The following is a 24,989-nucleotide window of genomic DNA, read 5'->3' on the forward strand; positions in this document are numbered from 1 at the left end:
CATTTCCGTACGTTTCGGACGTATCTTTTTCTTAATTCTAATAATAATAAATTATTGATTTACGTTTATCTCTTATATATTATTATGTAATTATATATGTATCTATCTATAAGAATTTATAATATACTGTAGTGAGTCTTTTCAGTTAACGGTAAAATACGATTTTCCTGCCTAACCCGCTCGTATCTCTTTCGTGGATCGAAAATATCCTCTAAGTTGCGTCGATTGAAAATACAGGCGCGATAACGTGCCAAACGTTTCCGCGAACGCGGTCCCGAACTGCAACTTAGGTAGATATGCACGTTAGATATAGATAAGTGTATATGGTAAGAAAAGACAGGCTGGCAGATCAACAAAAGCATATTTTGCATTCGTCGAGCATAAGCAGACATTAAGTCCGAGAATAGTATGCGTGGGTAGTTCTCCCACGTACGTTCTTACGTGTCATACGCGCGTCATACGAGGACACGCAGCCACCTCCACCACCTTCTTCTTTTTTCTCTCTTTTTCTTTTTCTTCTTCTTCTTCGTCTTCGTCTTCTACTCCATCCTCTGACTCGACTATCTCGAGGACTCTCTCTTTCTCTCTCTCTCTCTCTTTATCTCTCTCTTTATCTTTCTCTTTATCTCTTTCTCTCTCTCGTGCGCGCGCGCGCGGGCGAGAAGAGGCGTAAGAACCCTCAGAGTGTCGTAAAACAAAAGGGAACGGTATTACCAAGGTTGAAACACCTTTTCCCACTGGCTTCGTCCTACCGGGAGTCCTCCGGGAGACTTTACTGCGATTACTTGGCGGGAGATGGAATTATGTTTCTTATTCTTGTTCTTCTCCCTTTCGTACGCGATCGTGAAACTTGAGAAAAGCATGGCGTTATAGCGATCATGCTCGCCAACCGGCATGTAATATTTCGCATCCAGAGACATTTCGTACAAACGCTATTTCGATAATTAATAAACGATTGAAATTTTGCTGGAAATTTGAGCTTCCCGCCGATATTTTTATTCTCAGTCATGAATACGACGTTACATATATATATATATATATATATATATATATATATATATATTTACGTAAATATCTATGTACTTACGTATTGTATGTGTATATATATATATATATATATATGTATGTGTATATATATATATATATATATATATATGTATGTGTATATATATATATATATATATATATATATGTATGTGTATATATATATATATATATATATATATATATACACATATATATATACTCTTGTACGCTTCCTTGAAGCTTCACAATCACGATACCGCGATAGATTTCGTTTACTGCAAGACAAACTTATCGTTTATAGTTTATCGTTTTATCGCGAATTCTATAAATTCCAAAGGCATTAAAGGTAATTCGTAAAAACCGGTTCCTCGAGTAATATCTCGCGTAAGTATTCGAAGCGATATCGCGCGTTTATTAAATTTGATTTTCTCTTCCTAATCGGGAGGATATATACATAAGAATATATCGGGATGCGAGTTTATTCGATAACGATACTGTACGAAATCACGCGTAGGATACTTCTCGCCTTTGATTTTTGTGATTTAACAATAAGAAGCAGGATGATGCTATTATTCAAAGAAAAAGAAAAAGAGATAGATAGAGAAAGAGAGAGAGAGAGAGAGAAAGAGGGAACGTAAGACCGCTCCCTGTGTGTGAATCTCGTTTCTTCGGTCCTCCCGCCGACGTCACGTCGCGAGTGGACGGCCTCGATTAGAGCCACGGAATAAATTTCTGCGGAGTGTGGGAGCGAGCGGCCGAGGTCCTCGTCTCCAATTGACCCCACTTTGCTGCGAAACTCAAGCGACTACGCGGGCAGATTTCAGTACGTACACGGGCATGCCTAGATTTTCGCAGATTACGCTTGCACCACAGGTAAAACCACTACGGTAGATTGGACAACGTCGTCCTTTTAAAGATCCTCCTTTGAGTTATACTCGACTGTGTCTTTACGAGAGCCAAAAGAAACAATATTTTTTTTGTTCTTTTTCTTTTTCTTTTTTTATCGTATTCAGCAATGTCACAGATTTAAAACGCACATTTTTTTTCTTCTTTTTTTTTTCTTTTTGAATTCGTCGTATATGAAATTCGAAAAAGAAAAAGAAATTTTAAGAAGAAAATATTTTATAAAACTGCACATAAAAAATTCAACGAATACGTAATCTCTTGTTAGTTAAAAAATCGAGATCACTCTCGTTGACGTAGTACGTCGTCGTCTATCGTACGATAACGAGCCGCTCTCGTTGCGTACAAACATGGTATATAGACGACGTTGTGGGTGGTGATCGTCTTCGCGTGGACGAGTCTTTAAACGTTAATTGAGACGAGAGCCGCGCGTTGGTGGTCTAAATTCTTCGCTATTCCGGGAAGGCTATTTTCAGACGCATCTAAGATGCGTCTGACAATTCGTCGAGTCTAAGGGAACGTATAGGGTGGAAGGTGACGGCCTCGAGTGTAGGTGCGAATTTCATTACCCCGACATTCCGCGCGTGTAAACGTTCGAATTACGACTCTTCACGCCAATCCAAGTCTTCTTGGATTTGAGATTTTGCCATTTTAACGTCTCTTCTTGAAATCCCGACTCTTTCGCGACAACGAATATTTATCTCTGATTTCTGATTGATTCTTATATAAATTTCATTCTTCATAATTCTTTATAATTATTCGGTGTCGAGTCTGATTGGAAAGAAAAAGAAAAGAAGAAAAAGAAAATTACGAAAAATAGTCAATCAATCGGATCAGTTAATCTCGTAAATTGAATGACATATAATTAAATGCCACTTATTATGAAGTGACATTTACAAAAAAGAAAAAAAAAATTATTGATAAATTTCAACAGATCACTTGCAATGAAATATTGAAAATGATACGGATTAATGATATATTCGATATAATTTTAAGCTAGTCTTTTCTTTTTATCATACATATAGACATACGCATGCGACAGTACAAAAGACGAATCTTCGTTGTTCAGCTTTATTAATGTCAAACGTGTTCAATATCACTTAGATTAGCACGAAATTGTCGGGACAGAGTTCTCGATCCGCTCCGTAACGCCCACACGCGAAACGCCGTCGCGTCTTAAGTGGTTCCAATGAAAAAAGCGCACACTTAAGTCGCCCGGCTCTCGGCGGTTGCATTATAATTACTACAAATTGAATCGTTTAGCCGCTTTTAAGGTCGTGAGATAGTGTCCGAGAATGTAGCCCTCGAATAAATACGACCCTTCTTCCTTCTCGATAACACGATTCTGGATCCTAAACTCAAAAACGTTTTTACCTTACGGACGTTTAAAATTCATGCAATGATTGCGATAAAACTATTAGAAGAAGAAAAAAAAAAGAAAAAAAAGAAAAGAGAAAAAAAGAGAGAGAGAGAGAGAGAGAAAATAAATCATTTATCTAACAAAAAGCATTATAGATATTCTTTATTGGAAAAATTGAAAAATGATCAACATTGTTTTTCAAAAGTTGATTTGATAACGTAGAATCGAATAAAGTGGTCGTTACGATTAAATCGACTTATTATCGTTCGAAGATTCGCTCGTATGCCTTTTTTTTTTTTTTTTATTGGTATCGATACGGTAGACGTGTTCACTCCTTTTTCCCACACCGAATCGGACCCTCTGCGTGGTTATAAATCGACAAAGTAAATATCATTTTCCCCCTGGGCTTTCTCGCTGTGGTCGTTATGAATATTCATTCCGGTAATGACGTGTATAATTGTGCTGCCGGCCGGGATCCTGAATATATATATATATATATATATATATATATATATATATATATATATATGTTCAGAGAGAGAGAGAGAGAGAGAGAGAGTGAGAAGACTAACTCTTCAGCACGATGCTCTCGGCCCTTCGATGGAGTTCGCGTAACTCGGTGGTTGATTCGAGCATCGAGACTGGAAAAGGCGATTGCAAATCATTCGGTTCTCTCACACGCTATTACGCGAGGAGAACGCATAAATGATATAGGTAGTAAATATATTTATGTATATATGTATGTGTAAAAAGGACCATAGAAAATGTTTTGAAGAACGAGGGAGTAGACTTATTCAAGTCGGTACTTTCATAAAGGATCAAAGATAATCGCTTTCGTTTCGATCTTAACGCGGATAACGACCGAGTGGATCGAGTAAAGGAAATTAAAGGCAACGTTCTTATTCATAACTTTCTTTAAATATCTTGTTTAAAATCGTTCCCTTTCGCGTGCTCAATGTGTCCCGCGATCATATTTAATGAGACGATCGTTGAAATCGTTGAAGGAGAAGCTCGAAAGATAAACGCTCGTAAGAGAGAGGAGAGCAACTGGAAAGAGAGACACTCAGAGTGAGATGTGTGGCAGAAGGGAGATCAGTAAAGTGAAACGTTTGAGGCACCCACGCGACCACCGACTAGATGAACTGTTTGTTGCTGCGTTTCAGTGAGTTATGGCCGGTCTGTGGCCCCGTGCTACGAAGCCGCCATATATTAGCGGCTGAAAGCCAGCAAATGAGATCCGGGAAACATTACAATTACCATCGCAAACAATATTCCGCCGTGGAGAGCCGAGAAAACGGTTATTTACAGCCCATTATATTCGAGGGACAGCTTAAAGAGGGAAGTAGAAAGAGATGAAGAAACTAAACGCGTACGTTCGGGATGATGCGAAATGAAGATTACAATGAATTTCTGGCGATCGTCGATATTTTTATCGAGATCAGAAAAAAAATAAAACGAAAAACAAAAAAAGAAAAAAAAGAAAAAGAAAAAAAGAAACAAGAATTTAAAAAATTGATCATATGTTAATAATCCACGAAGTGAATTTCTTTAAAAAATTAAAAACATTTGAGAGAAACGGAAAGGAAAGTTCATGGAAAATATATGAAAATTTCTCTTAGGTAGACTATTAAAGTAACATTGCTCAGCGAGCACGGTGACAAATCTTCGATGGTATGGAAGAATAATGATTCACGGTACGCTCCCAGCCTTTTTTCGTCGTCAAACACTCCGCCTTATAGCGTATCATCGTTGTAAATTTTATGGAGGAGGCGGTGGCGTTGGTGGTATTGGCGGTAGTGGTAGTGGTGGTGGTGTTGTTGTTGGAATGGTAGTGGTGTTGGCGACGTCGACCGTGGGGAGTTTTAAATCACAAAGAAAACGATGAATAAAACTATTCATTTGGCACGCTCGTAGATAAATCATATGACGACGGTAGGCGTCGTTGCGTCGGAACATTGTACGCGAATGACCACCTGTCCTACGTCTACTACACCTGCGTTAATGCTTTCGTAGGGGATTTCGCTGCTCGTAGCAGTAAAATGTTTCTCCTTTCCTTTTTCTATTTTTTCCTTATCACTTTTTCTTCTTCTTTACGTCACGGGGAGATCGTAGTCGTGGCGTACTTAAGAGAATCCATCCTCCGTGGCAACTCCATGCGTCATGCTTTGCCGACGTTCAGAGAGAAAGAGAAAGAGAGAGAGAGAGAGAGAAAGAGAGAGAGAGAGAGAGAGAGAGAAATCGAACGATTTGCCAACGAGAGACGCGATTATATAGCTAAACTATATGGATAATCCTCAATAAAATCTTAATCCTCTCCTTAGGAACGTACGCGAAAAACTTTCCATCACCCCTCCCCCCGTCTTTCCCTCCCACTACTTACCAATGAATTACGTACTGTTTATTTATTTATGCGCTCGATCGCGCATCTCTTTAAGGTTCATTTGTTTTTACAAAATATCGAGCCACGATAAAAGATACTCATTGAAGATCACGTTCTTGATCCCCGACTTGACGTTAATCGGAATTAATCGGCAATATATTTTAGCATACATATATATATATATATATGTGTGTGTGTGTGTGTGTGTGTTTGTTTTTTTTTATGCACTGATAACGTAAGTGTATGAAGATTTTTCTTTTCTTTCCTTTTTTTTTTTTTTTTAGAATTACGAAAAATAAATATGGTTGAAATATGACAAGATATAAAAGTAAATGATTTGCGTATTCGTTTTGGCCGTGCCTTCAAAAAAAGAAAAAAAAAAGAAAAAAACAGAAAGAAAAAAAAGAAAAGATAAATGTTTAACAAAACGATAGGACAGAATATCTCATCGTTTCTAAACTTTTTCTTTCTAAATTTCTTATTACATATCGGCAATGATGAAGCACCGTCCAGATTACTTAATGCTCGCACAATGGCGACAACGGTGTGTTCTGTGCGCTGTAGGTATGTACATAAATCTCCGAACAAGAAGGGCACGCGTGTGCGTAAGTTTTACGAACGCTCGCCGTTATCTTGGGTTGTATCGGTAGGCCGCTCGCTAAATATGTTATAAATCCTCACGTAAAACATTAGGGAATGCTTTGAATGCGCCTAATGCCGGTCGCTGACTTCTTTCCATGCTGGATGACTACTCGAACACGAATTTCTTTTCTTTTTTTTTTTTTTTTTTTTTTTCGTCGATTATATTTCGTGATACATACAACGAACGTATTCGTTGATTAAAAATTTCATAGGTATAATATCAAATGACATTTAATTATTCCTTTTAAATATTCTCCCCAACGAATTACTCCAAAGATTCATTAATTTCAATTATTATACATTTTTCTAATTTTAATACCAAATTTCACGATTCCTGATAATAACCATTCATAATAATTCTTTCTTCTTTTATTCTTTGTTAATTCAAGTATGCAATGGGAAAGTTAAAATATTTTCCTTACGACAAATACCTATAGAAATAACTATCTGTCGATGCTCGATCGTAAACAAATCGTCGAATCGACTGTAAAGAACAATTGCGAATTTAGACGGTATAAAGAAAGAGATAGAAAGATAGTTGGTTGGACCAAGAGAGAAACCAAGAGATACGAGCGACTAAAGTCAAAGCGGTAGAGGAGAATGCGGTAGGAATCTAAATGAGACACAATCGTGGTGAACAATCGCATACCGACAGTGCACCGAGACTTTCTAATAAGCGCTTCTCGGCGCCAGTCGGCCTTGCTAGGACTACTGGTCGTGTACGTACTTGAAACGAACTAAACGTCTAGTCAATTGGCCGAGTACCTGATTGATCAGAGTGACGCCTATCACTACGAATAACCTGATCGATTGTTTATCGAACACCTATTTAGAAAATGTCACGTTCAATGTTATTCATTATTATTCGTTTATTATCAAAACTCTCATCGCGTTTAGTCGAGTCCGACTTTATAATCGGTTTAAAACTAGCAAGCAGAACGTCCGGTTAATAAGCATCTCCAGTGGCATCCGGTCTTGGCGGCGTGACCACCGACGTCAAAGGCTCTGAGCATCGTACGATTAAAAGCTCGACGAATAAACGTTTTACGATGGTTTGTCGTCGTATTCCCAACTTCTCGTTGCTTTCGGTGATTGCATTTAAAGTGCATCGTTACCGCGAGACCGTCTAGTTTTCTAGTTTCCTTGATGACGTCCGTAGATTTATCATGGCTCGTCAAATAAGAGAAACGTTTGACGTATGATTTTCACGTCGCAACCAGAAAATGCAAAATATTTCATTAGAATTTTGATTAGAACGTTGATATGATTTAAAATTAAACTTATTTTCAAGTAAGATCAAAAAAGGACTTTAAACTTTAACAACGGTTAATTCCTGTTTCGATTTCAGTGATTTTGAAAATCCCGACAGAAGGAGATATTTTATCTTCGAGCTCTCTTCCCGATTACATTAATAATGCCGAGGGCGATTTTAATACGCGATGCATTGTAAGCGCGGGAGCGGTTAATTACTTCGATGACCACACAGAGCGCACACGGGATTTAAAAAATCGTGCAATTATGCTAAACCATCAACACTGGGGTCCAGCCCACCCATCTACATAGTCCGCTTTATATACTCTCGCGCCCCCTTTTACGTCAGGGTGATACGACGTGCCTGGCATTCTGCACGTTCATCTCTCCACAATTTACGCGTCATGTGCCGCAGAAAATATCTTTTTTTTTTTCTTTTCTTTTTCTTTTTCTGTTCTTTCTTTCTTTCGTTTTTTTTTCTTTTTTTTTTTTTTTTGTTTTCGATCCTCTTGCCTTTCGGAGTTTGTTACGTCGCGCAAGGCTAATCGATAAGACAACCTTAATCGATGATCGAGCAGATTAATTATAATTGAAAATCAAAAGTCATTTGTCATGAGAAATTTCAGTTCAGTCGATTGGAATTGACCAAGCTAACCATTCCTATCGTCTAACGCCAACGTTTCTTTTCATCTAGCATCGGAATACTTTCGAGGTATCGTTCTTTCCATCTCAGATCCTCTCTCTTTTTGTCCTACCATCACCGCCGTAACCACGAGGCACCTGTTGCACCCAGTTTCGAGTCATAGCCACGAGGAGACGCCAGTGATCGGTAGAGATAGAAAGTCTTGACATGGCTATGGATTTTTGAACATGTCTTTTAAATATTTATCTAATCATCTGATAAGGTTAACATCGTATCGTTCGTTAAAACGATAATATCCGTTGGTTGTAATAAAAGATCTTAATCGTTTTAATTTTTTCTTTCGTTGTTAGTTAGTTAGTTATATCTGGTTTAAAGGAAAATACAAAAGGAATAACATCTATTACGATCTAAGCTAAACGGTGATTAAGAGTATCGTAAATTAGAAGAGTTATCACGATTTGTAATACAAACCGTTTTCATAGGAAACGCATCGAAACCTCCGTGCAGCACCTTTCCATAAATCTCATCGATCTTCGTTCAGGAAAGTTCCCCTCGCGATGTACACGCGATAACTGTCGAGGCACTCAGCACGTTTCAAAAGCCGCTTGAGCAATAAACGTCGTAGTTTTCATTCTGAAAGGCCAACCTATCCCTACCATACATCCCTTCGCGCTCGTCCCACGAACTACGGCGGAGTTCAAAAGAAAGAGAAAACTCGGTTCTACCTAAGGTAGAACTAACGAGCGCCCCGCTGTCAGAACACGGAACAATAACGATCGTAAGCTCGAAGATTTAAGTGGAAATAAAAGAATTATTCGTTTGCCCGTTGATTCAATTAAGCCTCTAGACGGTGGCTTCGTTCCTGCTTTTTACTTCCTCCACGCTTCTTCCTACCACCCTACGCTATTTCTCTTTCCCTTTCTCTCTTTTGCAAGGAGAAGAAACGCCATAAACATTCGTTTCATCATCTCCACGCCGTTTCCCGGAGCTTCCTCGGAATTTATAGGTTTATTAGCCGACGAACGCGATAATAATACAAATGCTATAGAAAGAATAGCCGCACACTTCTAGAATTTATTTCAAATGCGAAAGGGTAACTTCGAATGATGTTTTTCTTTTTTCTCCGAGACCTTTTATAATTTCATTTTTATCCTGCCACCTGTTTACAAATCATAACCCGTGTCTGACATGTGAAAAGGGACGAAACGTTTCTATTAAAAATAATGCAAAATTTAAGACCGAAGATCAAATCGATGAAAAAAAGGTTCTACGAACATAATCCTAAACAATCGTCAACATCGTTTGTTTTATAGAGGATGATGAGAACACACCTTTACCTTATCCGTTCGTAATCAAGTTGGTAACAAGAAATTGTAGACTTCGAGTCAGTATAAAGACGAAATTTGCGCTGCGTGAATCGCGTTGTTTCTGTCAAGCCAACGAGTTAATTGACGGTAGCGGATTCATGGGGGGTGCCGTGTCCTTTCGCGTGCTTATTATCGTTAATTTTAATTAGAGGTTACTGCCTACTCTCAGATGGTGTTTCGGAACGATACGTTGAAAAGCGAAACAAAAACAGAGAAAAGTAAAGAGATAGATAGAGAAAGAGAGAGAAAAAGAGAAATTGAGAAAAAGAGAGAGAGAGAGAGAGAGAGAGAGGTAGAAAAGGAGAGAGAAAGCAGCAGGACGTCCGCGTGGAAAGGTAGAACGCATTTTCGGTGGCCGGCTGGTGGTCAAGGCGAAAAAAGGACATGCCTGTTGATCCTGATTACGTACGACTACGATTACGACCTCACCATTACTAATATCGTTTCTGTTCTTTGCGTATTCGAGAAACGAGGAAGCCCCGCGGTGATATACGTGAGTCTTTCTCGTGATGTTTTAAGAAACCCCCCGCTTATGCGTATCTTCCTTCCTTTCTCTCCTCCTCTTCCTACTCCTTCTCAGACTTCTATCAGATTCCGAGCTAGTCTAGCCTTGACAGCTCCTGGTTTCTCTTCAACTCGATGCCCTGCCGTTCGGTACGCGTCCCGTGGTGAATCTAATTCCTCTAATCTCGAGGACAGGAGATATAAGATCTCCACCATGTTTCTCGTGGGAGTATATTATTAGCGGTACGATCATAAAGCGACGTTATTTAATTACGCGTCAGGTGATTAGAATATATCTACGTTTATTTGAATCAATGATAAACTGATTCCCCGATGTTTATGCTAGAATCCAATCGTTATAAAAGAGAGACGATCAGGTTTTTGTAAAAAGAAAGATATAACATGATTTTACCCTCGAGGTATTCCACGCGTCGGACAATTAAAATCGTTTTAATCGTTTGATGTAATTGCATCGAATTAGGGATGCCGTCCATCTTTCTCTCTCTCTCTCTCTCTCTCTCCATCTTTTTCTTTCAGGTCTTTGATTATTGTTCGTCGTGCGGACGAAATAACAGACGGATAGAGAAGTAGTAGACGGCTGAGAGTGAGGAGGAAGGAAGAAGAAGAGAAATGAGTATGGTATCGAAGATGGTGTGAGAGAGAGAAAGAGAGAAAAAGAGAGAGAGAGAGAGAGAGAAAGAGAGAGAGAAAGATATGGGCAAAGAAGAAGGACACGAGCTAAGGGTGGTAGAGAGAAATGTTCCAACCGAGGGGAGCACTTAGTGGAATACGTCTCGGTGATTATTGGCCGTGATAATGATCGAGTCCCTGCAAGTTGTCTATGGCGTGATTGTAGGTCGCGTTGGATCCTTAGGCCATGTGCGAGGGTGGTTATTAAGGGCGACTGGTTCCATCTCTGAAAGAAGAACTTCGTAAATTCAACGCGGACCGTGATGGAACGCTTCGAAGATCCTTTAGAAAAAAAGGTTCCAAAGGTTTTCTTTTTCTCGAACCGACGTCAATCGAAAGATGTTTAGGATTGTTAGAACGGATGTTTAGAATTTTTCCAATTTTTTTTCTTTTCCTCGTTGATAGCGACGATTAAGAAAATATTCGTCAGCAATATTAAAACATTTTCTACGGACGATTATGACCAACGGGGCGCGAGAATAGCGAATTAAAAAAGTTATTACCAGTCTGGAATTTTAATCTACTTTCAGTAAATATTCTTTTAAGTGCCGTAAAGATTCCCGCGACATTCACGAATGTTGTTGCCGATCTGATGAATGTAACGACGTATGAGTTTCACAGCGTTCCTTGTTGAATTCTTTATTTGCAAGAGGGGCTATTTGGACCGACGTATTTACCCTCGAGAGACAATGTAATAGCCCGGTAATTAGGCGAGAACGATTAAAACTGTTCCTTAATTGGCAGCATCGTAGAGCCATCCAAGTGATTTGCACTCGCGAGTTTCTTCTTCGTCCTCTCTTACCCTCCCCCCCTCTCTCTCTCTCTCTCTCTCTCTCACTCATATACATTCGCACGCACACACACACCCACACACACACACACGCATACACACAAACACACACATACAACATTTTGCTTTCGCATAGCGCTCTCACCTTCTTTTTCTTACCGCTTCTGCCTGCGCGTTACCCTTCGCCGATAAATCACCTTACCTCGTGTAAGTAGTAACTAGTAACCGATTCGCATTTGTATGACTCTCGTGAGATATTAGCTATTACAAAGAGTTATGGCAAGAGCGGGAGAAGGCACCCTCGCCCCCCTCCCCCTCAGCTATGCTGGGGTGGCAATGACTGTGATCCCAGGTGATAAATTGCATCGTGAAAGCGTGCTCGTTGAGTTTTTTCAAACGCTAAGATTTTTACAAGATCACAGAACGGACGGACGATCCTTTTTTTAAAGGAATTTATGAAATTGGGATTATCTTTCTCGGCTTCAAAAACGACAACGATAATCGATACTTGTGATCTTTTTCCTCAAAAAAAAAAAAAAAAAAAAAAAAAAAAAACAAAAAAAAAAAACAAAAAAAAAACAAAAAAAAAAAAAGAATATTACATAACTCTTATAGTTTCAATCGTTAATTAATTTATAATTATGTTAAATAAGCGTGCTTTTTACACCTGTCTCAAATAAATCACCGTTTAACCGTCCTCCACCCCAATTCCAACCCCAATCTCCTCTCTCTACTCACCGACCGATTTGTTTTTTCTCCGAACATTTTCGAATTTCTTCATGCAAATATTTTCGCGAAAATACCTATAATAATCTCTAATCGTTTTAAACAGAATGATTTTTTGCGTCCACAACTTTGGCGGATAGTACGTTAGCTATTCATCGCCGTAGGCATTTCTATATTTTTGTCACGCAAAATTTTACTCTTTCCGTAAGGGCATAACGACAACTGAATAATGATTTCGTCTAATGACTATTCTTAAGAGTCGCATTATAGACAGACCTGTTCCGACTTTCTTTGAAACCCTTTACGACAAAAACACCTCCAGGTGTTACTCTCATAGTCGAATTTTCAAACTGAACTTACCTCGAAGTGATCTTAGAAAATTCTTAGGAACGTTTAAAGTGAGAACGTCGAACGATAAAAAAAAAAAAATGTTTAACGCTTAAATATACCTCTTTTTATTTTTATTTAACGTCAAAATGTATCTCGGCCGTATTTAAACGTAATTCAATGTTTGTTTCTTTCTTTTTTTAATTCCTTCGTATTTTCTTGATCTATATTTGATGAAATATATTTAAATAAATTTATCTGATCTATTATTAGGAAAAGAAAGAGATTTCTTTAAAGGAAGAAAGAGAAATAAATTACACGCGTTTCAACGCATTTTATTCGGCCATCAAAGACGATTATGTCCTTTACTATGGCAACGCCTCGAGGTAAAAGTCCCTCTCTTTCAAAAAGGAGAAATTTTAGTGTTTCGTTCGGTCCACCCCGTTGGTCCTATCCACCTTTTCGAACACGTCGCGCGAATCTCGTTCGTTTCGACGGCGACGCGAAATCATCTTAAGCGCCAAATTACACGTATGCTAAGTGGCCGCGATTTAAATTATTATTATCATCGTGCTGCGCGCCTGCCACAGAATTGCCCTTCCGAGAATGATTATACTCGGAGCCTGGGGTGGCTCGTAGCCGCGTGCGTACGCTTCGTTTCGTTTCTCTTTCGTTTCTCTTTCGTTTTTCTTTCGTTTCTCTTTCGAACTTCTCTCCACTCTCCTCTCATTTGAATGCGATTTCAACTGAGACAGTGGTACACATTTCTACAAATTTTATCATCAAATTATATTCCTTCCTTAGTATAGAAATATTATGATTAATTGATTTCATTCAATGATCACATTCAATGATTACATTTAACACATTTTGTTCTACGAAATTTGAAATAAGAGAGATACAAAAATTGAGAGAAAGAGAGAGAAAGAAAGAAAGAAAGAAAAAGAGAGAGAGAGAGAGAGAGAGGGAGGGAGGGAGAGAGAGAAAGAAAGAGAGAGAGAGGGAGAGAGATAGAGATATATAATATAGAGATTTCTAAACGATAGAATGAGAATCACTGTAGAAATGATAGAGTATACAAAGCAATTCGTGCGCTCGAGCTCGATTGAAGGCGATTCTCGTAATACGTTATTAATTTGAATGCCTCGTGCGTGATGAATTATTTAACGATGTGATTAGCCTAATGCATAGTGAGTCCTCTTCCTTCTCTCTCTCTCTCTCTCTCTCTCTCTCTTTCTCCATCGACCAAGTTCCCATCTTATTTCTACTTCGCTAGATAAATTTTCGTGATCTTGGACACAACATAGACCCAACTCAAAGACCTCAATTCTTTTAATTGCTTAACTCGGAGGAGGATGAACTATAGGAGAAACTGTAAATCTTTCTAAGAATAACGTTTATCTGATTATTATCATTGTACTATACACGGTCACGGTTATTTTCGACTTCAACCTTTATACGATAATCTATTGTAAAAAAAAAAAAAGGAATAAGTAGATGATTGTCCATGGTTGAAAAATAAGCGTTCAATTTTCTTTCCTTTCTCTTTTCATCATTAAAATGAGATATGTATGGCGTTTTATTCGAAATCCATAATATAATATTAATCGGTCGATTTCAAAAGAAAAAAAAAAAAAAAAAAAAAAAAAAGGAAAAAGAATTTACTGAAAATCTCTAAGTACCTTCAGGGACATTCCAGGTTGAAGATAACAGAGTATTCAAACTGGAGGCAAGAATAGCTTGTTCGTTCAGTATAAAGATGATGAAGAAGAAGAAGAAGAAGAAGAAAAGGAGTAAGAAGCATAAGAAGAAGAAGGTACCTCTGCCCGGAGTGAACTCTTTCGATGATCGTCAAGTGGACTCCGGTGTAATTAGGGCTCATAGTTTGGCCCGCGGTGAATACTTCGGAAAGTTTTTCTACCGAAGGTGAAGGAGAACGAGATGAGCAGGCAAAGAATTCGTCGAATCGACAGATGGTCTCGCGTCAGATGTTATGGAATTTCGTGGGTGGGTCCAAAGACCCAAAGACGTGTCCCTGAGGGCGTTAAAAAGGAAGTTGTTCGAGTTATACGATAGTTATTTTATGATACATATTTCGAAACGTTTCGTCGAGTCTTTGTGTCGTTTTACCGATCACAATGACTCGCTTAGATTCCACAGAAGTTTGAACAATTTTGTAGGGTAAAGAGTTAAAGAAAAAAAAAAAAAAAAAAAAAAAAGAAAAAATAAAAGAAACGCATTATTAGGGACACATCAAATTAATATCGTTATTCTATTTCCAATTTCTCGATCGCAGTAATTCGAATCGTTTATCTGCTATAAAGGAGAGCCTGACCTATGCGAACCCTTTCTACCTCCTTGCTTTGAAAATTGCTGCTCTTGGAATGAGGGTCATAAAGAGAGGGCAAAATCGTACCAGGCGCCTGTATCTTCATTTTCATTAATTCTTTCGAAAATAGGATGACCTTATAAATGTGTTCGTTTATCCCCATACAATTTCATGGAATTTTATCCTTTAAAATAACTTAAGCAGACCTTTTTTTCTTTACGTGGGTGAAAGATTAGATAATCACCAGTTATTATGGGAAATTTTTCAAAGTATACAAAAAAATGAACGAACGAATGAACGAACGAAGAGAAACGAGAGAGACAGAGAGAGAGAGAGAGAGAGAGAGAGAGAGAGAGAGAGAGAGAGAGAGAGAGAAATTGGATCAGGGGAATTATTGTCTACTTACATCTACCGCTGCTTCCACGTAGAAAGTAATCTCATTTCTTTTCCTTCTTAGGGTAGCCTAATCACCTTGATCGTTATTTGAAACGCTTCCGAAAATGTCTGGTTTTAAGATAGTATGAACACCCCTCGTGATAATTTTCTTCGACGATGTAATCGGCATCGGACAATAAGCGATTTAATAATGCAATTTTTATTGTTTAAATTAGGCGTGTGACATTGTTATAGTTGTATCTACAGGAAAAGTACGAAGTTATAAATTACGCTAATATATATATATATATTATATGTATATTATATATACCAGATATATATATATATATATATATATATATATATATATGTATATATCTGGTAATAATCGATACGATATAATAATAAGATGGAGTTTCCTTCTTCTTTACAGATTTTTTTTCTTACATGTATTCGTGCGAATGCGACGATGTTTCTTCTACAGGAGAAGTAATGATGAGTCGGATGAGTTAGGATAAGGAATTTTATGAGTTTTAAATATGTCGAAGATGGAGGAGTTACATCTTTCGAATAGAGAGAGGGGAGGGGAGAAGTAAGGAAAAGGTGAAAGAGATTGCCGGGAATGAATAGTATAGAATAGTGATAGAAAGAGATAGGAAAGACACGAAAGATACAAAAATAAAATGTGATTCGTCGAAAGCAATCACGATAGAAGGCACGACAAATTGCTATGCGTAAATGACGATCCTCGCACTTGATTTCAATTTCTATACCGATTATAAGGATTAAAATTTTTATTCTCAAGTGCGAATTGTTATTTGCCTTTGGCCTCGTACGATAATCGTAAGAAGCTTTTAATGACTTCTTTGAATGCTTCGTGTGAAAATCGATAATGATGCGGACGAGGGCAAGCGATTCTACACGACGAAGAAGATGAAATCTCGAAAACTTCAGAGGACACTCGTCTGAATCATTTTCAAATATATATATATATATATATATATATATATATATATATATATATATATATATGTATGTATGTATGTATGTATGTAAATCTATGTACGTATGTATTTATATTTTGATACACGTTGATAACAATGTATAATAGCGTAGTTCTCTTAAACATCTTGGAAAAGTAAATGATGATGATTAATGGTACATCAAACGATAGATCTTTCAATTTTAATTCAAACACAATTTTATCGATTCTAACTTTCTTTATGTTTGTTATTCCTTTCTAAATATATTAAGCTTTGTTTATTGCACGCATGTGCAATTCTCATTGTTTCTATATCTAATTTCTCTAACTTTTTCCTCGTCGGTGAATAGAGAATATGTGTGCATGAAAAAAAAAAGAGAAAAAAAAAAAAATAAATAATTCCATCTTATTAATTTAATTTTCAAATATAGAAGTATCGAGATGATTATCGAAAATGATTGTATTTGTCAGTATTAATCAATAGGATTGAATCTATAAGGAGTTCATTAAAATAAGATATGTATTTACAGAAAAAACGAAAAATTTGTTTTTCTTGTACAACGTTGATGTTCGAAATGCTTGAAGAAAATACGAAAGGACAAAAATTAAATTTTTTTCTTTCGATTTCTTTTTTCTTTCTTTTTCTTTTTCTTTTCTCGATCTTTTCCCCTTTAACTACTACCTATTACTTCGAGAGCTTTGGCGATCGCGAAAAGCAACTTAAATCTATCTCATCGATGTTTCAGATGTTCATCGTACTGTATGTTCTCAGAGAGAAAAACTATCTTTTCTATACTTTTATCTTATATTCGTTCATTTTGCAAACGCGATAAATAGCAACACTGCGAGTCTGATTTCTTTTCTTTTTTTTGCCTTTTTTTTTTAATATGAATAAATATACAATATGTATATATATATATATATATATATATATATATATATATATATATATGTATATATATATATATATACACGCTTAATATTTGTATATTTGGCGTGATTCGTAAATCGTTAAGATAAAAATCGATAATGAACATACATGAGCATAGTTATCGTGTGCGAATTAGTAGTAGTATTTTATCTGAAGAAAAAAAAAATATATATATATATATATATAAATAAGAAAAAAAAAGTATATCGATTAAAAAACAAATTGATTTATATAACTGATTGACGAAAAATAAACGAAAACCATTAAAGTAGAAACGAGGGAAAATTAATCAGGAGGAAAGTGAGTTTGCGTCTATCTTCGTATGTTAAAAATAAAATCGTATGACAAATTAATGATCGTGATAACGAATGTAAACAAATAAAATATATGAACAAAGAAAAAAAAAAAAAGAGAAAACAAAAAGAGAGCACTCAAAGGTTAAAACTTAAAATACGTAGACTATACTAAAGCACGTATACGTCTACTTGAATGATTTTTAATCGATTGTGTTACGTTAATGTATTTACATTACTACATGATGCGATCGTAATCATATATAAAAGAGAGATAGATTTAATTAGAATAGAACGAGACAAACGCGAAGTACTGCCAATTTCGGCTTTTCGAAAATCCTACTTTTTTTTTTCACATGCGTAACATAACATTACGTCTCCTCGATAATAACGCGATTATATATATATATAAAAAAAAAATAAAAAAAAAAAAAAAAAAAAAAAAAAAAGACGAGACTAACTCCTTCGCAGTCTTATAAATTCCCATCGCAATTAGCGATTTCCTATTCTAATCAAACTTCGAGTCGAAATAAGATCGATAGATCCGATCACGTTGCTGCTCCTACTTTACTTAACTTTTACTTTTATCTCCTTTCAATAACGAGATACTCAAAGCGTGTAGTAACGATATTATATTTTTAATCGTATATCATCCCCGTGCACAATTATAACTCAAATGCACTTTTTTAATTGGTCATAATGAAGCACGAAATACACGGGGATAGTTCGTTCTCGTTTATCGCGTAGATCGCTCGTTCTACGATCATTCTTTTTTTTTCTTTTTTATTTTTTACTTTTTTTTTTTTTGTTTTGAATTTAATTTCATCACTCTTTTTTTTTTTTACTTTTCTTACTTTACCTTTAATTAATTATGAATAAATTTTTTCGTGAAAGAAACTCTCGCATGATTGGCGTAGAACGAACGATCTTAAGATCGCGGCAAATGATCTTACAAAAAGGATAAATAAATAATAACGTATGAGAAGGATAAAGATTTTTTGATCTTCTTTCCCCTTCTATATAGGTGGTAAAGCCCACAGTGTCGCGGTTTTATCGGCCGACGTGCTAAGAAAAGAGAATTCCGTTGGATGCCAACGTCCAGAGATTACTTTGTCCTGATGCTGAGCAACCACTACACTTGGAAGTGGCATCGTCAAATCACCTGCAAGAATTTTAACCGATTACATTTACAAAATCATTAGGACATTTCCATTTCTCGAATTTTCACCAATATAAAAAATAATATCTTTTGTTTGGCGAAAATCTTAATATTGTGTAATTGCGATTTTATTTTAGCTCTCCTTTAGAGAAAAATGAGAGAAAAAAATGAAATAAAAAAAAGAGAAAGAGATAGATAGAGAGAGAGAGAGAGAGAGAGAGAGAGAGAGAGAGAGAGAGAGAGAAAGAGAGAGAGGGAGAGAGAGAGACAGAGAGAGAGAGAGAAAGAGAGAAAGAGAGAAAGAGAGAAAGAGAGAAAGAGAGAAAGAGAGAGAGGGAGAGAGAGAGAGACAGAGAGACAGAGAGACAGAGAGAGAGAGAGAGAGAGAGAGATAAAAAATTCGATAATATAATTCTGGAATATATTATAAATGTGTTTTAATCATACGTAGGATTTTTGTTCAACCGGTTCGGCAAGTAATCTTATCCAGGTGTAGGATAAAAGGTAAATTGCATTAATATAAAATTATTTTCACATTTCTCGAAACATACCTTGAAGATCGGTAAGTACCAACTTATTATCATATCCTCCTGTAAGCAGGTAATAAGCAGAAGGAGAAAAACGTATGCTTCGTATATCCGCTGCATGAGGTTTGAAACATTGAACCGTTCTTCCACCTCGAATATCGAAAAGAACGCAACTGCTATCTTCGTGTCCAGAGACTAGAAGACGTCCTGAAGGATCAACGCAGAGAGCAGCGACTGGACTGCCAACCTGAAATGACATTAAATACTACTAAGACAAATAATACTGATAACTTTTTAAATAGATGCCGGAGACGTCCGATAAATATTCGATCCTTATGTGTGTGTATGTGTATTTGTGTATGTTTGTACGTATGTATTTTAAGGAAAAGAAAGAGTGAGATTGGATGAGATGCTGTGCGATTTAAAAAACGTAGATCGAACTTTTATCGGACGTAAAACTAAAAATTGAATGAAACGAAAGTAATGAAAATATGTCATGCTTAGCGTTTTTGAGTGAATGAATGTGTTAAATAAATTGATCAATTTCGACATAGGAAAGTCGTAAATATTTAATAAATACCTTGTGCTGTGGAATGTGAGATCTACTCTATCGATGAGGTAAAAGTAGAGAAGTCGAAGAGATACAGTACGCAGGTGAAAGGAGAAGAAATAAAGATGACGAAGACGTTAAAATAGACTTACCCTACTACCAGGTACCGTCGCAGGTGTGACCATATTAACGCAACCTCGTGTTCTAAGATCCCAGAACCTGACCGTTTTATCTTGTGATCCACTGACGAACATGGCGCCTCCCCAGTTGTAGAGAGTCAATATGTGACCACTGTGACCGCTTAGAGCTTGGAAAGGCGTACCGGTTGTGCAATCGGTAACGTAGATCTTACAGTCTCCAGCACCTCCACTGATCAGGAGGCTGGATTTATTCGACGTATCTTCCAAGAAACATAAATCACGAACCGTAGCATCGTGCATCGTCAATTCTACCTCTTGACCTATGTAATTATGAAATATTTATTCAGATTTATATTTGCATATATCGGACCGATGATCAAGAAATATTTTCTTATATCAAAATGAACAACATTTACCTTCAAGACTCGAGGTGTCCGCATTGAAACGCATAAGTTTGACCGTCTTATCGTTACTTCCGGTTGCCATTAACTGACCATCCGGTGTCCAAGCAAGACAATATATCGAGCCCTTATGATGCTTCGTTCTCTTTGAGAGAACAGTAGGTTGATAAGTTTGATGATCCTCCCTATAATAAAATTAATTATCGATTACTTTGTTAAAATTAAAATTAGTATAATTAATAATAAAACATTACACGTTGAAATATACAATCTCTCTTGGATAAAACTCGTCAAAGTCGCGAGAAAGAAAATCCTCGAGGTTCTCAGAGATCATCACTTTCTTTCATCAACGCGTTCGTCTTCGTTCCCAGCCCTCATTTAAAACGTCAGTCTATTAAACGGAACGTAGGAGTATTGTATATACATACGTGCGTATATTCGAGCGTGGGAACGAATAATGTTTTGATGGTGTTAACGATCAAAAAGAAAAAAGGGAAAGAATAGAAGTAAGGACGACACTAATTTTATCTTGCCACTTTCACGGTACTAATTTCAATCTCTTTAAGATTCAACTCGACTGATTTGATTTTATATGAAAATTAACGAAAGAAAGTCAACGAGAAAAAAATAAATGTCAAGATCGTAAGATAAAGTTTTTAAAATTCGATACTAGTTCGACGTAATCGAATGATTATTTATATTTTCGAGGTCGAACGCTTAAGAAGATGCAACTAATTTCTTAATTTCGTAAGAGTTAAATATCGACTTCCTATTATACGCAAAATGACGTATCCGTCAAACCCATCGATTTCTCGCGGAAATCCTGTATTTTCTCGCATGTCGAAGAGATATCGTCCACTTTTATTTCCGCGATTCGATTAAGTCACACTTGTAATTTACGATTTCTCGCTCGTCCGGCGCGAAACAGCTTGCATAGCGTATCTACCTACCTACCTACCTACCAACCTACCTACCTACCTACCTATCTATCGCGTACACCATAAACTACCTATATATAAATTTCCGCTTTCTACACGAGCTTGCCATTCTAAGTATCAGAAGCGTTGCCTTCGAAATGACCACTTAAACTCGATTTAAGCGAGAAATATATGGAAAGAAAAGAAAACATTTCGATGAAAAAACTTATTAAGTGTTAGACAAAAATTATCTCCAATACGATAATCATATGTATGTTTTTTGAATAATAAAAAAATTAAATCGATTATTGACGTTAAAAGTAGCGATCAAACGAGATCTCTCGCCTAATACTTTTTAATTCTTTTCTTTCTTTTTAAAGGTCTTTAAACCGGTCCGTGATATAAAATATATTAGTATTTATTTTCAAATACAAATTGAGTTTCGTTGTTAGCTCGATAATTTGATAAAGGAATGTAAAAATGTTTTAACATTAAAAAAATAAAATTAAAAATTTAACATAACAAAAAATAACTATGTCGTATGATAATTTAAGTTAAAATATTTTTTACCTGACGTCGTGGAGTTTAGGATAGGCGCATATTCGGACAGTTTTCGAGTTTGATCCCACGGCATATAATTTACCGTGTGGATGAAATTCGGCACAACGAACTGCTTGTACATCTTCCAATGCTGTGACTGGAACAAATCTCGGTCTACCACCGTTGCTGCTTCCATTGCTAACGTCGAGATCTGGTCTTGGTTCTTGCTGTAAGAAAAAAGGACGAATCTTATGTATAATCGAAAATATTAATAAATAACAATTGATATTAATCGCAACTATATGCGTTTAAGATTACTATGATATAGATGGATTCTTTTTTCTGTTTTTTTTTCTTCTTTTTTTTTTATTTTTCTGTTCTGTTTTTTTTTCTTCTTTTTTTTTTCTTTTCAGTAGCAGTCATAAAGCGTAAACTCGTTTTACTTATATATCTTCTTGCACAACGGCGTGCACTTCGCCACGCTTTTACTTTCAGCTTCCCGACTTCGTCGATTATCTTGATGGACAAATTAGCAAAGCAAATGAGCGACTGCGCTGTTGTTTGGTGTACGAGAGACCAAAGTAATACGAGATCGTGCTCGAATTCGTTTTCACGGAGTCGTACGTCTAACGGTGCAAAAACGAGACGTTGCAATTTCACGTGAGAACTTCATTTGCAATCGAAAAACGTAGCGTTAGTATTGACAGGTAATTCCTTATTTTGATATTTATGTTCTAACGATTGCTATCGTCTTCTTCGTTCTGTTCTTTTTAAATACTAATAATAATAATAATAATAATCGTAATAATAATAATAATAATAATAATAATAATAATAATAATAATAATAATAATAATAATAATAATGAATATGTATGTCCACCGTCATGGAGATTTGAACATCCTTGTGATGTAATCGAATACGATTAATAGCTATACATACGTACGTACATATGTATGTATGTATGTATATATGTATGTATGTATGTTACCCCAATGGTCACCCAACGGTCTTCTTACATAATTTATTCAAAGAAAGTTTTAGTGTACATCTGGACGACGTATAGGATAGTTATGATATTGCAAGGCTGAAAAGATATATATATATCGATTGAATAACGTGGCTAGAAAATCGATTAAAAAGGGTATTGATCGAAATGATTGAGAAACATTTATAATCGCGGATATCTACGTAATATATGTTTAGTTTTAGATAGAATCATTGTTACACTCATTAAATTCCTGAATGCAATGAATCATTTTTCCTTGCGAAAGAATTGACGGTAAAAGGGAAGCGTGAAATCTTGTGGTTTCTTGCGAGGAAACAAAAAAAAAACTGGTGTATCCAAAGTTATAAAAAGACGAATAATAAAGTTAATATGTAAAGTTCTGTTTTGATTTTGACCGGATACGTCTTCCAAGGAAGGCTAGAAAAGTATACCAAGATCTAGGACAGGACATGTGCGGACCGACTTGAGCAAGTAAAAAGCATTAACGAACGTTGCTTAGTCACGGATGTTGTATTCCGCCTTTCCAGAGTCGCGTGTCATGAATAATCCATGGCATATCGTTTGATCGTTAAAGTTTAAATCAATAATCGATGACCATTTACGAGTTCCTCGATTTAAAAATTGATCGAACGAGATTTTCGAGATTGTTTCGTTGACGATCAATTTCCAAATGATTTTTTTTCTTTTTTTTTTTTTTTTTTTTTTTTTTTGGAATTGCAAAATCAAAGAGAGAACGTTAACGATACTACTATAGGTAAGATGTTCACTTTCTTAAAATTTAAATGATAAAATCTTTATCTTCGACGATCATTCACGTCGTTTCGATGGTTTGACGAACAGTTTGACTTTTATATATGCCAAAGTTATCTTACCGTGAAATGGAAAATAAAAGAGGGATCTCATATTGCTTATAGGAATCGATCGTTTCTTTAAGAGAATCTCATCGTTGCGTGCTTTACGAGTGAGAACGAGGCCGTAAAAATATCGATCGAAGTTCCGGGAAAATTCCTTCTGTGGATCGGCCATCAAACTTTCTTCGGATAGGATTTAACGAATCGGAAAAGATCGTAATATGAATTTTACGAAGATAGGAACGACGATGTTTCCTCGTAAATAGAATCATCACCATCATCATCATCATCATTACGATCATTATCATTACCATCTTCCTCTCTTTTCTTTTTTTTATAAAGATAACTTCTTCATTGATTCTTTCGATTTAATTACTCCAACTTTTTTAGAAAGCAGTTCGATAGATAGCGTCAACTGTATTGTCATAAAAAAACAAAAAAAAACGTATTTGAATAAATTCAATTCTATCGATATACTATCATTAAAATTTTACTTTACTTGATTAATAACTTTTTTATAAATGACTTTAGAAATTATAGTTACTCTTTTCTCCATGACAATTATGAAAAAAAAAAGAAAAGAAAAAAAAGGGAAAAGAAGGCGTGTCATATATCATAAACATATGTCCTCTCTTCTGTATTTATCAACCGGATGTCTCGAAGGCTCTTTTGAACGAATCTTCTCTTAAGTCGAACTTAGCCAGTCTTAAAGACGGATTCAACGACGCGTAGCTCGATGAAAAACAACTAATAAAAAAATCTTGACCTAATTGCAGATACACAGCAATATAGACATTTTACTTTCCGCCGGTTACATCGTTTAAATCCGATAAATTATAAACTATTCCGTTCTTTTCATTTTACCTTTTAAAATGTACATCTCTATCTGAATCAAAACTTTCTCGACACAGCATCCATTAGCACACGAATGCTAGTGGACGAGCACTTTCGATTAACTTTGTTATCAGCTTTAATTTCACTCCTTTATCGTCGAACGAATTTACGATAAGTTGCTCTCTTTTTATTATTATTATTATTATTATTATTATTATTATTATTATTATTTCTATTATTATTATTATTGTTGTTGTTATTATTGATTTTCAATAATTTAGAACGAGTTTAGAAATCTTTTAGATGGCTAGTTATGCCGTCAAACTTTGATAGAAATTCGAATGAAAGACTGCCGAAGGCCTAATGAAATCTTTCACGCAAAACAAATGGAATATTATTATCTGAAAAGCTTTCGTTCGTCTCGATCAGAGTACGTACTCGTGAAGAGTAAAGTCCGGTGAAATCATTCAGATTATACATATCTAGGCCACGGCATACTTTTTCGACGTTCGACTTGTTCCAACAGATGCCAAATGCTCGAA

At 36.1% G+C, this 24,989-nt stretch overlaps 1 protein-coding gene across 6 annotated transcripts in view; it reads right to left on the minus strand.

Annotated features, from left to right (window-relative positions):
* Window positions 1-18,288: 18,288 nt before the first annotated feature.
* Window positions 18,289-24,989, minus strand: part of LOC118440475 (WD repeat-containing protein 47) — a 49,036-nt gene continuing 42,335 nt past the window's right edge. For 4 of the 6 annotated variants that reach the window (XM_085654867.1, XM_085654864.1, XM_085654865.1 and 1 more), the window contains exons 7-11: window positions 21,784-21,980; window positions 20,312-20,481; window positions 19,908-20,215; window positions 19,230-19,470; window positions 18,289-18,681 (exon numbers count right to left, since the gene is read on the minus strand). In XM_085654867.1, the coding sequence (XP_085510993.1) occupies window positions 18,536-18,681; window positions 19,230-19,470; window positions 19,908-20,215; window positions 20,312-20,481; window positions 21,784-21,980 (1,062 nt within the window). In that variant the 3' untranslated portion in view covers window positions 18,289-18,535. The remainder of the gene's footprint in view (window positions 18,682-19,229; window positions 19,471-19,907; window positions 20,216-20,311; window positions 20,482-21,783; window positions 21,981-24,989) is intronic. The other 2 variants (XM_035863573.2, XM_035863581.2) reach the window with 1 other exon arrangement.

Source organism: Vespa mandarinia, chromosome 2 (assembly GCF_050613455.1).
Source record: "Vespa mandarinia isolate Hongniang chromosome 2, ASM5061345v1, whole genome shotgun sequence".
NCBI lineage: Eukaryota > Metazoa > Arthropoda > Insecta > Hymenoptera > Vespidae > Vespa > Vespa mandarinia.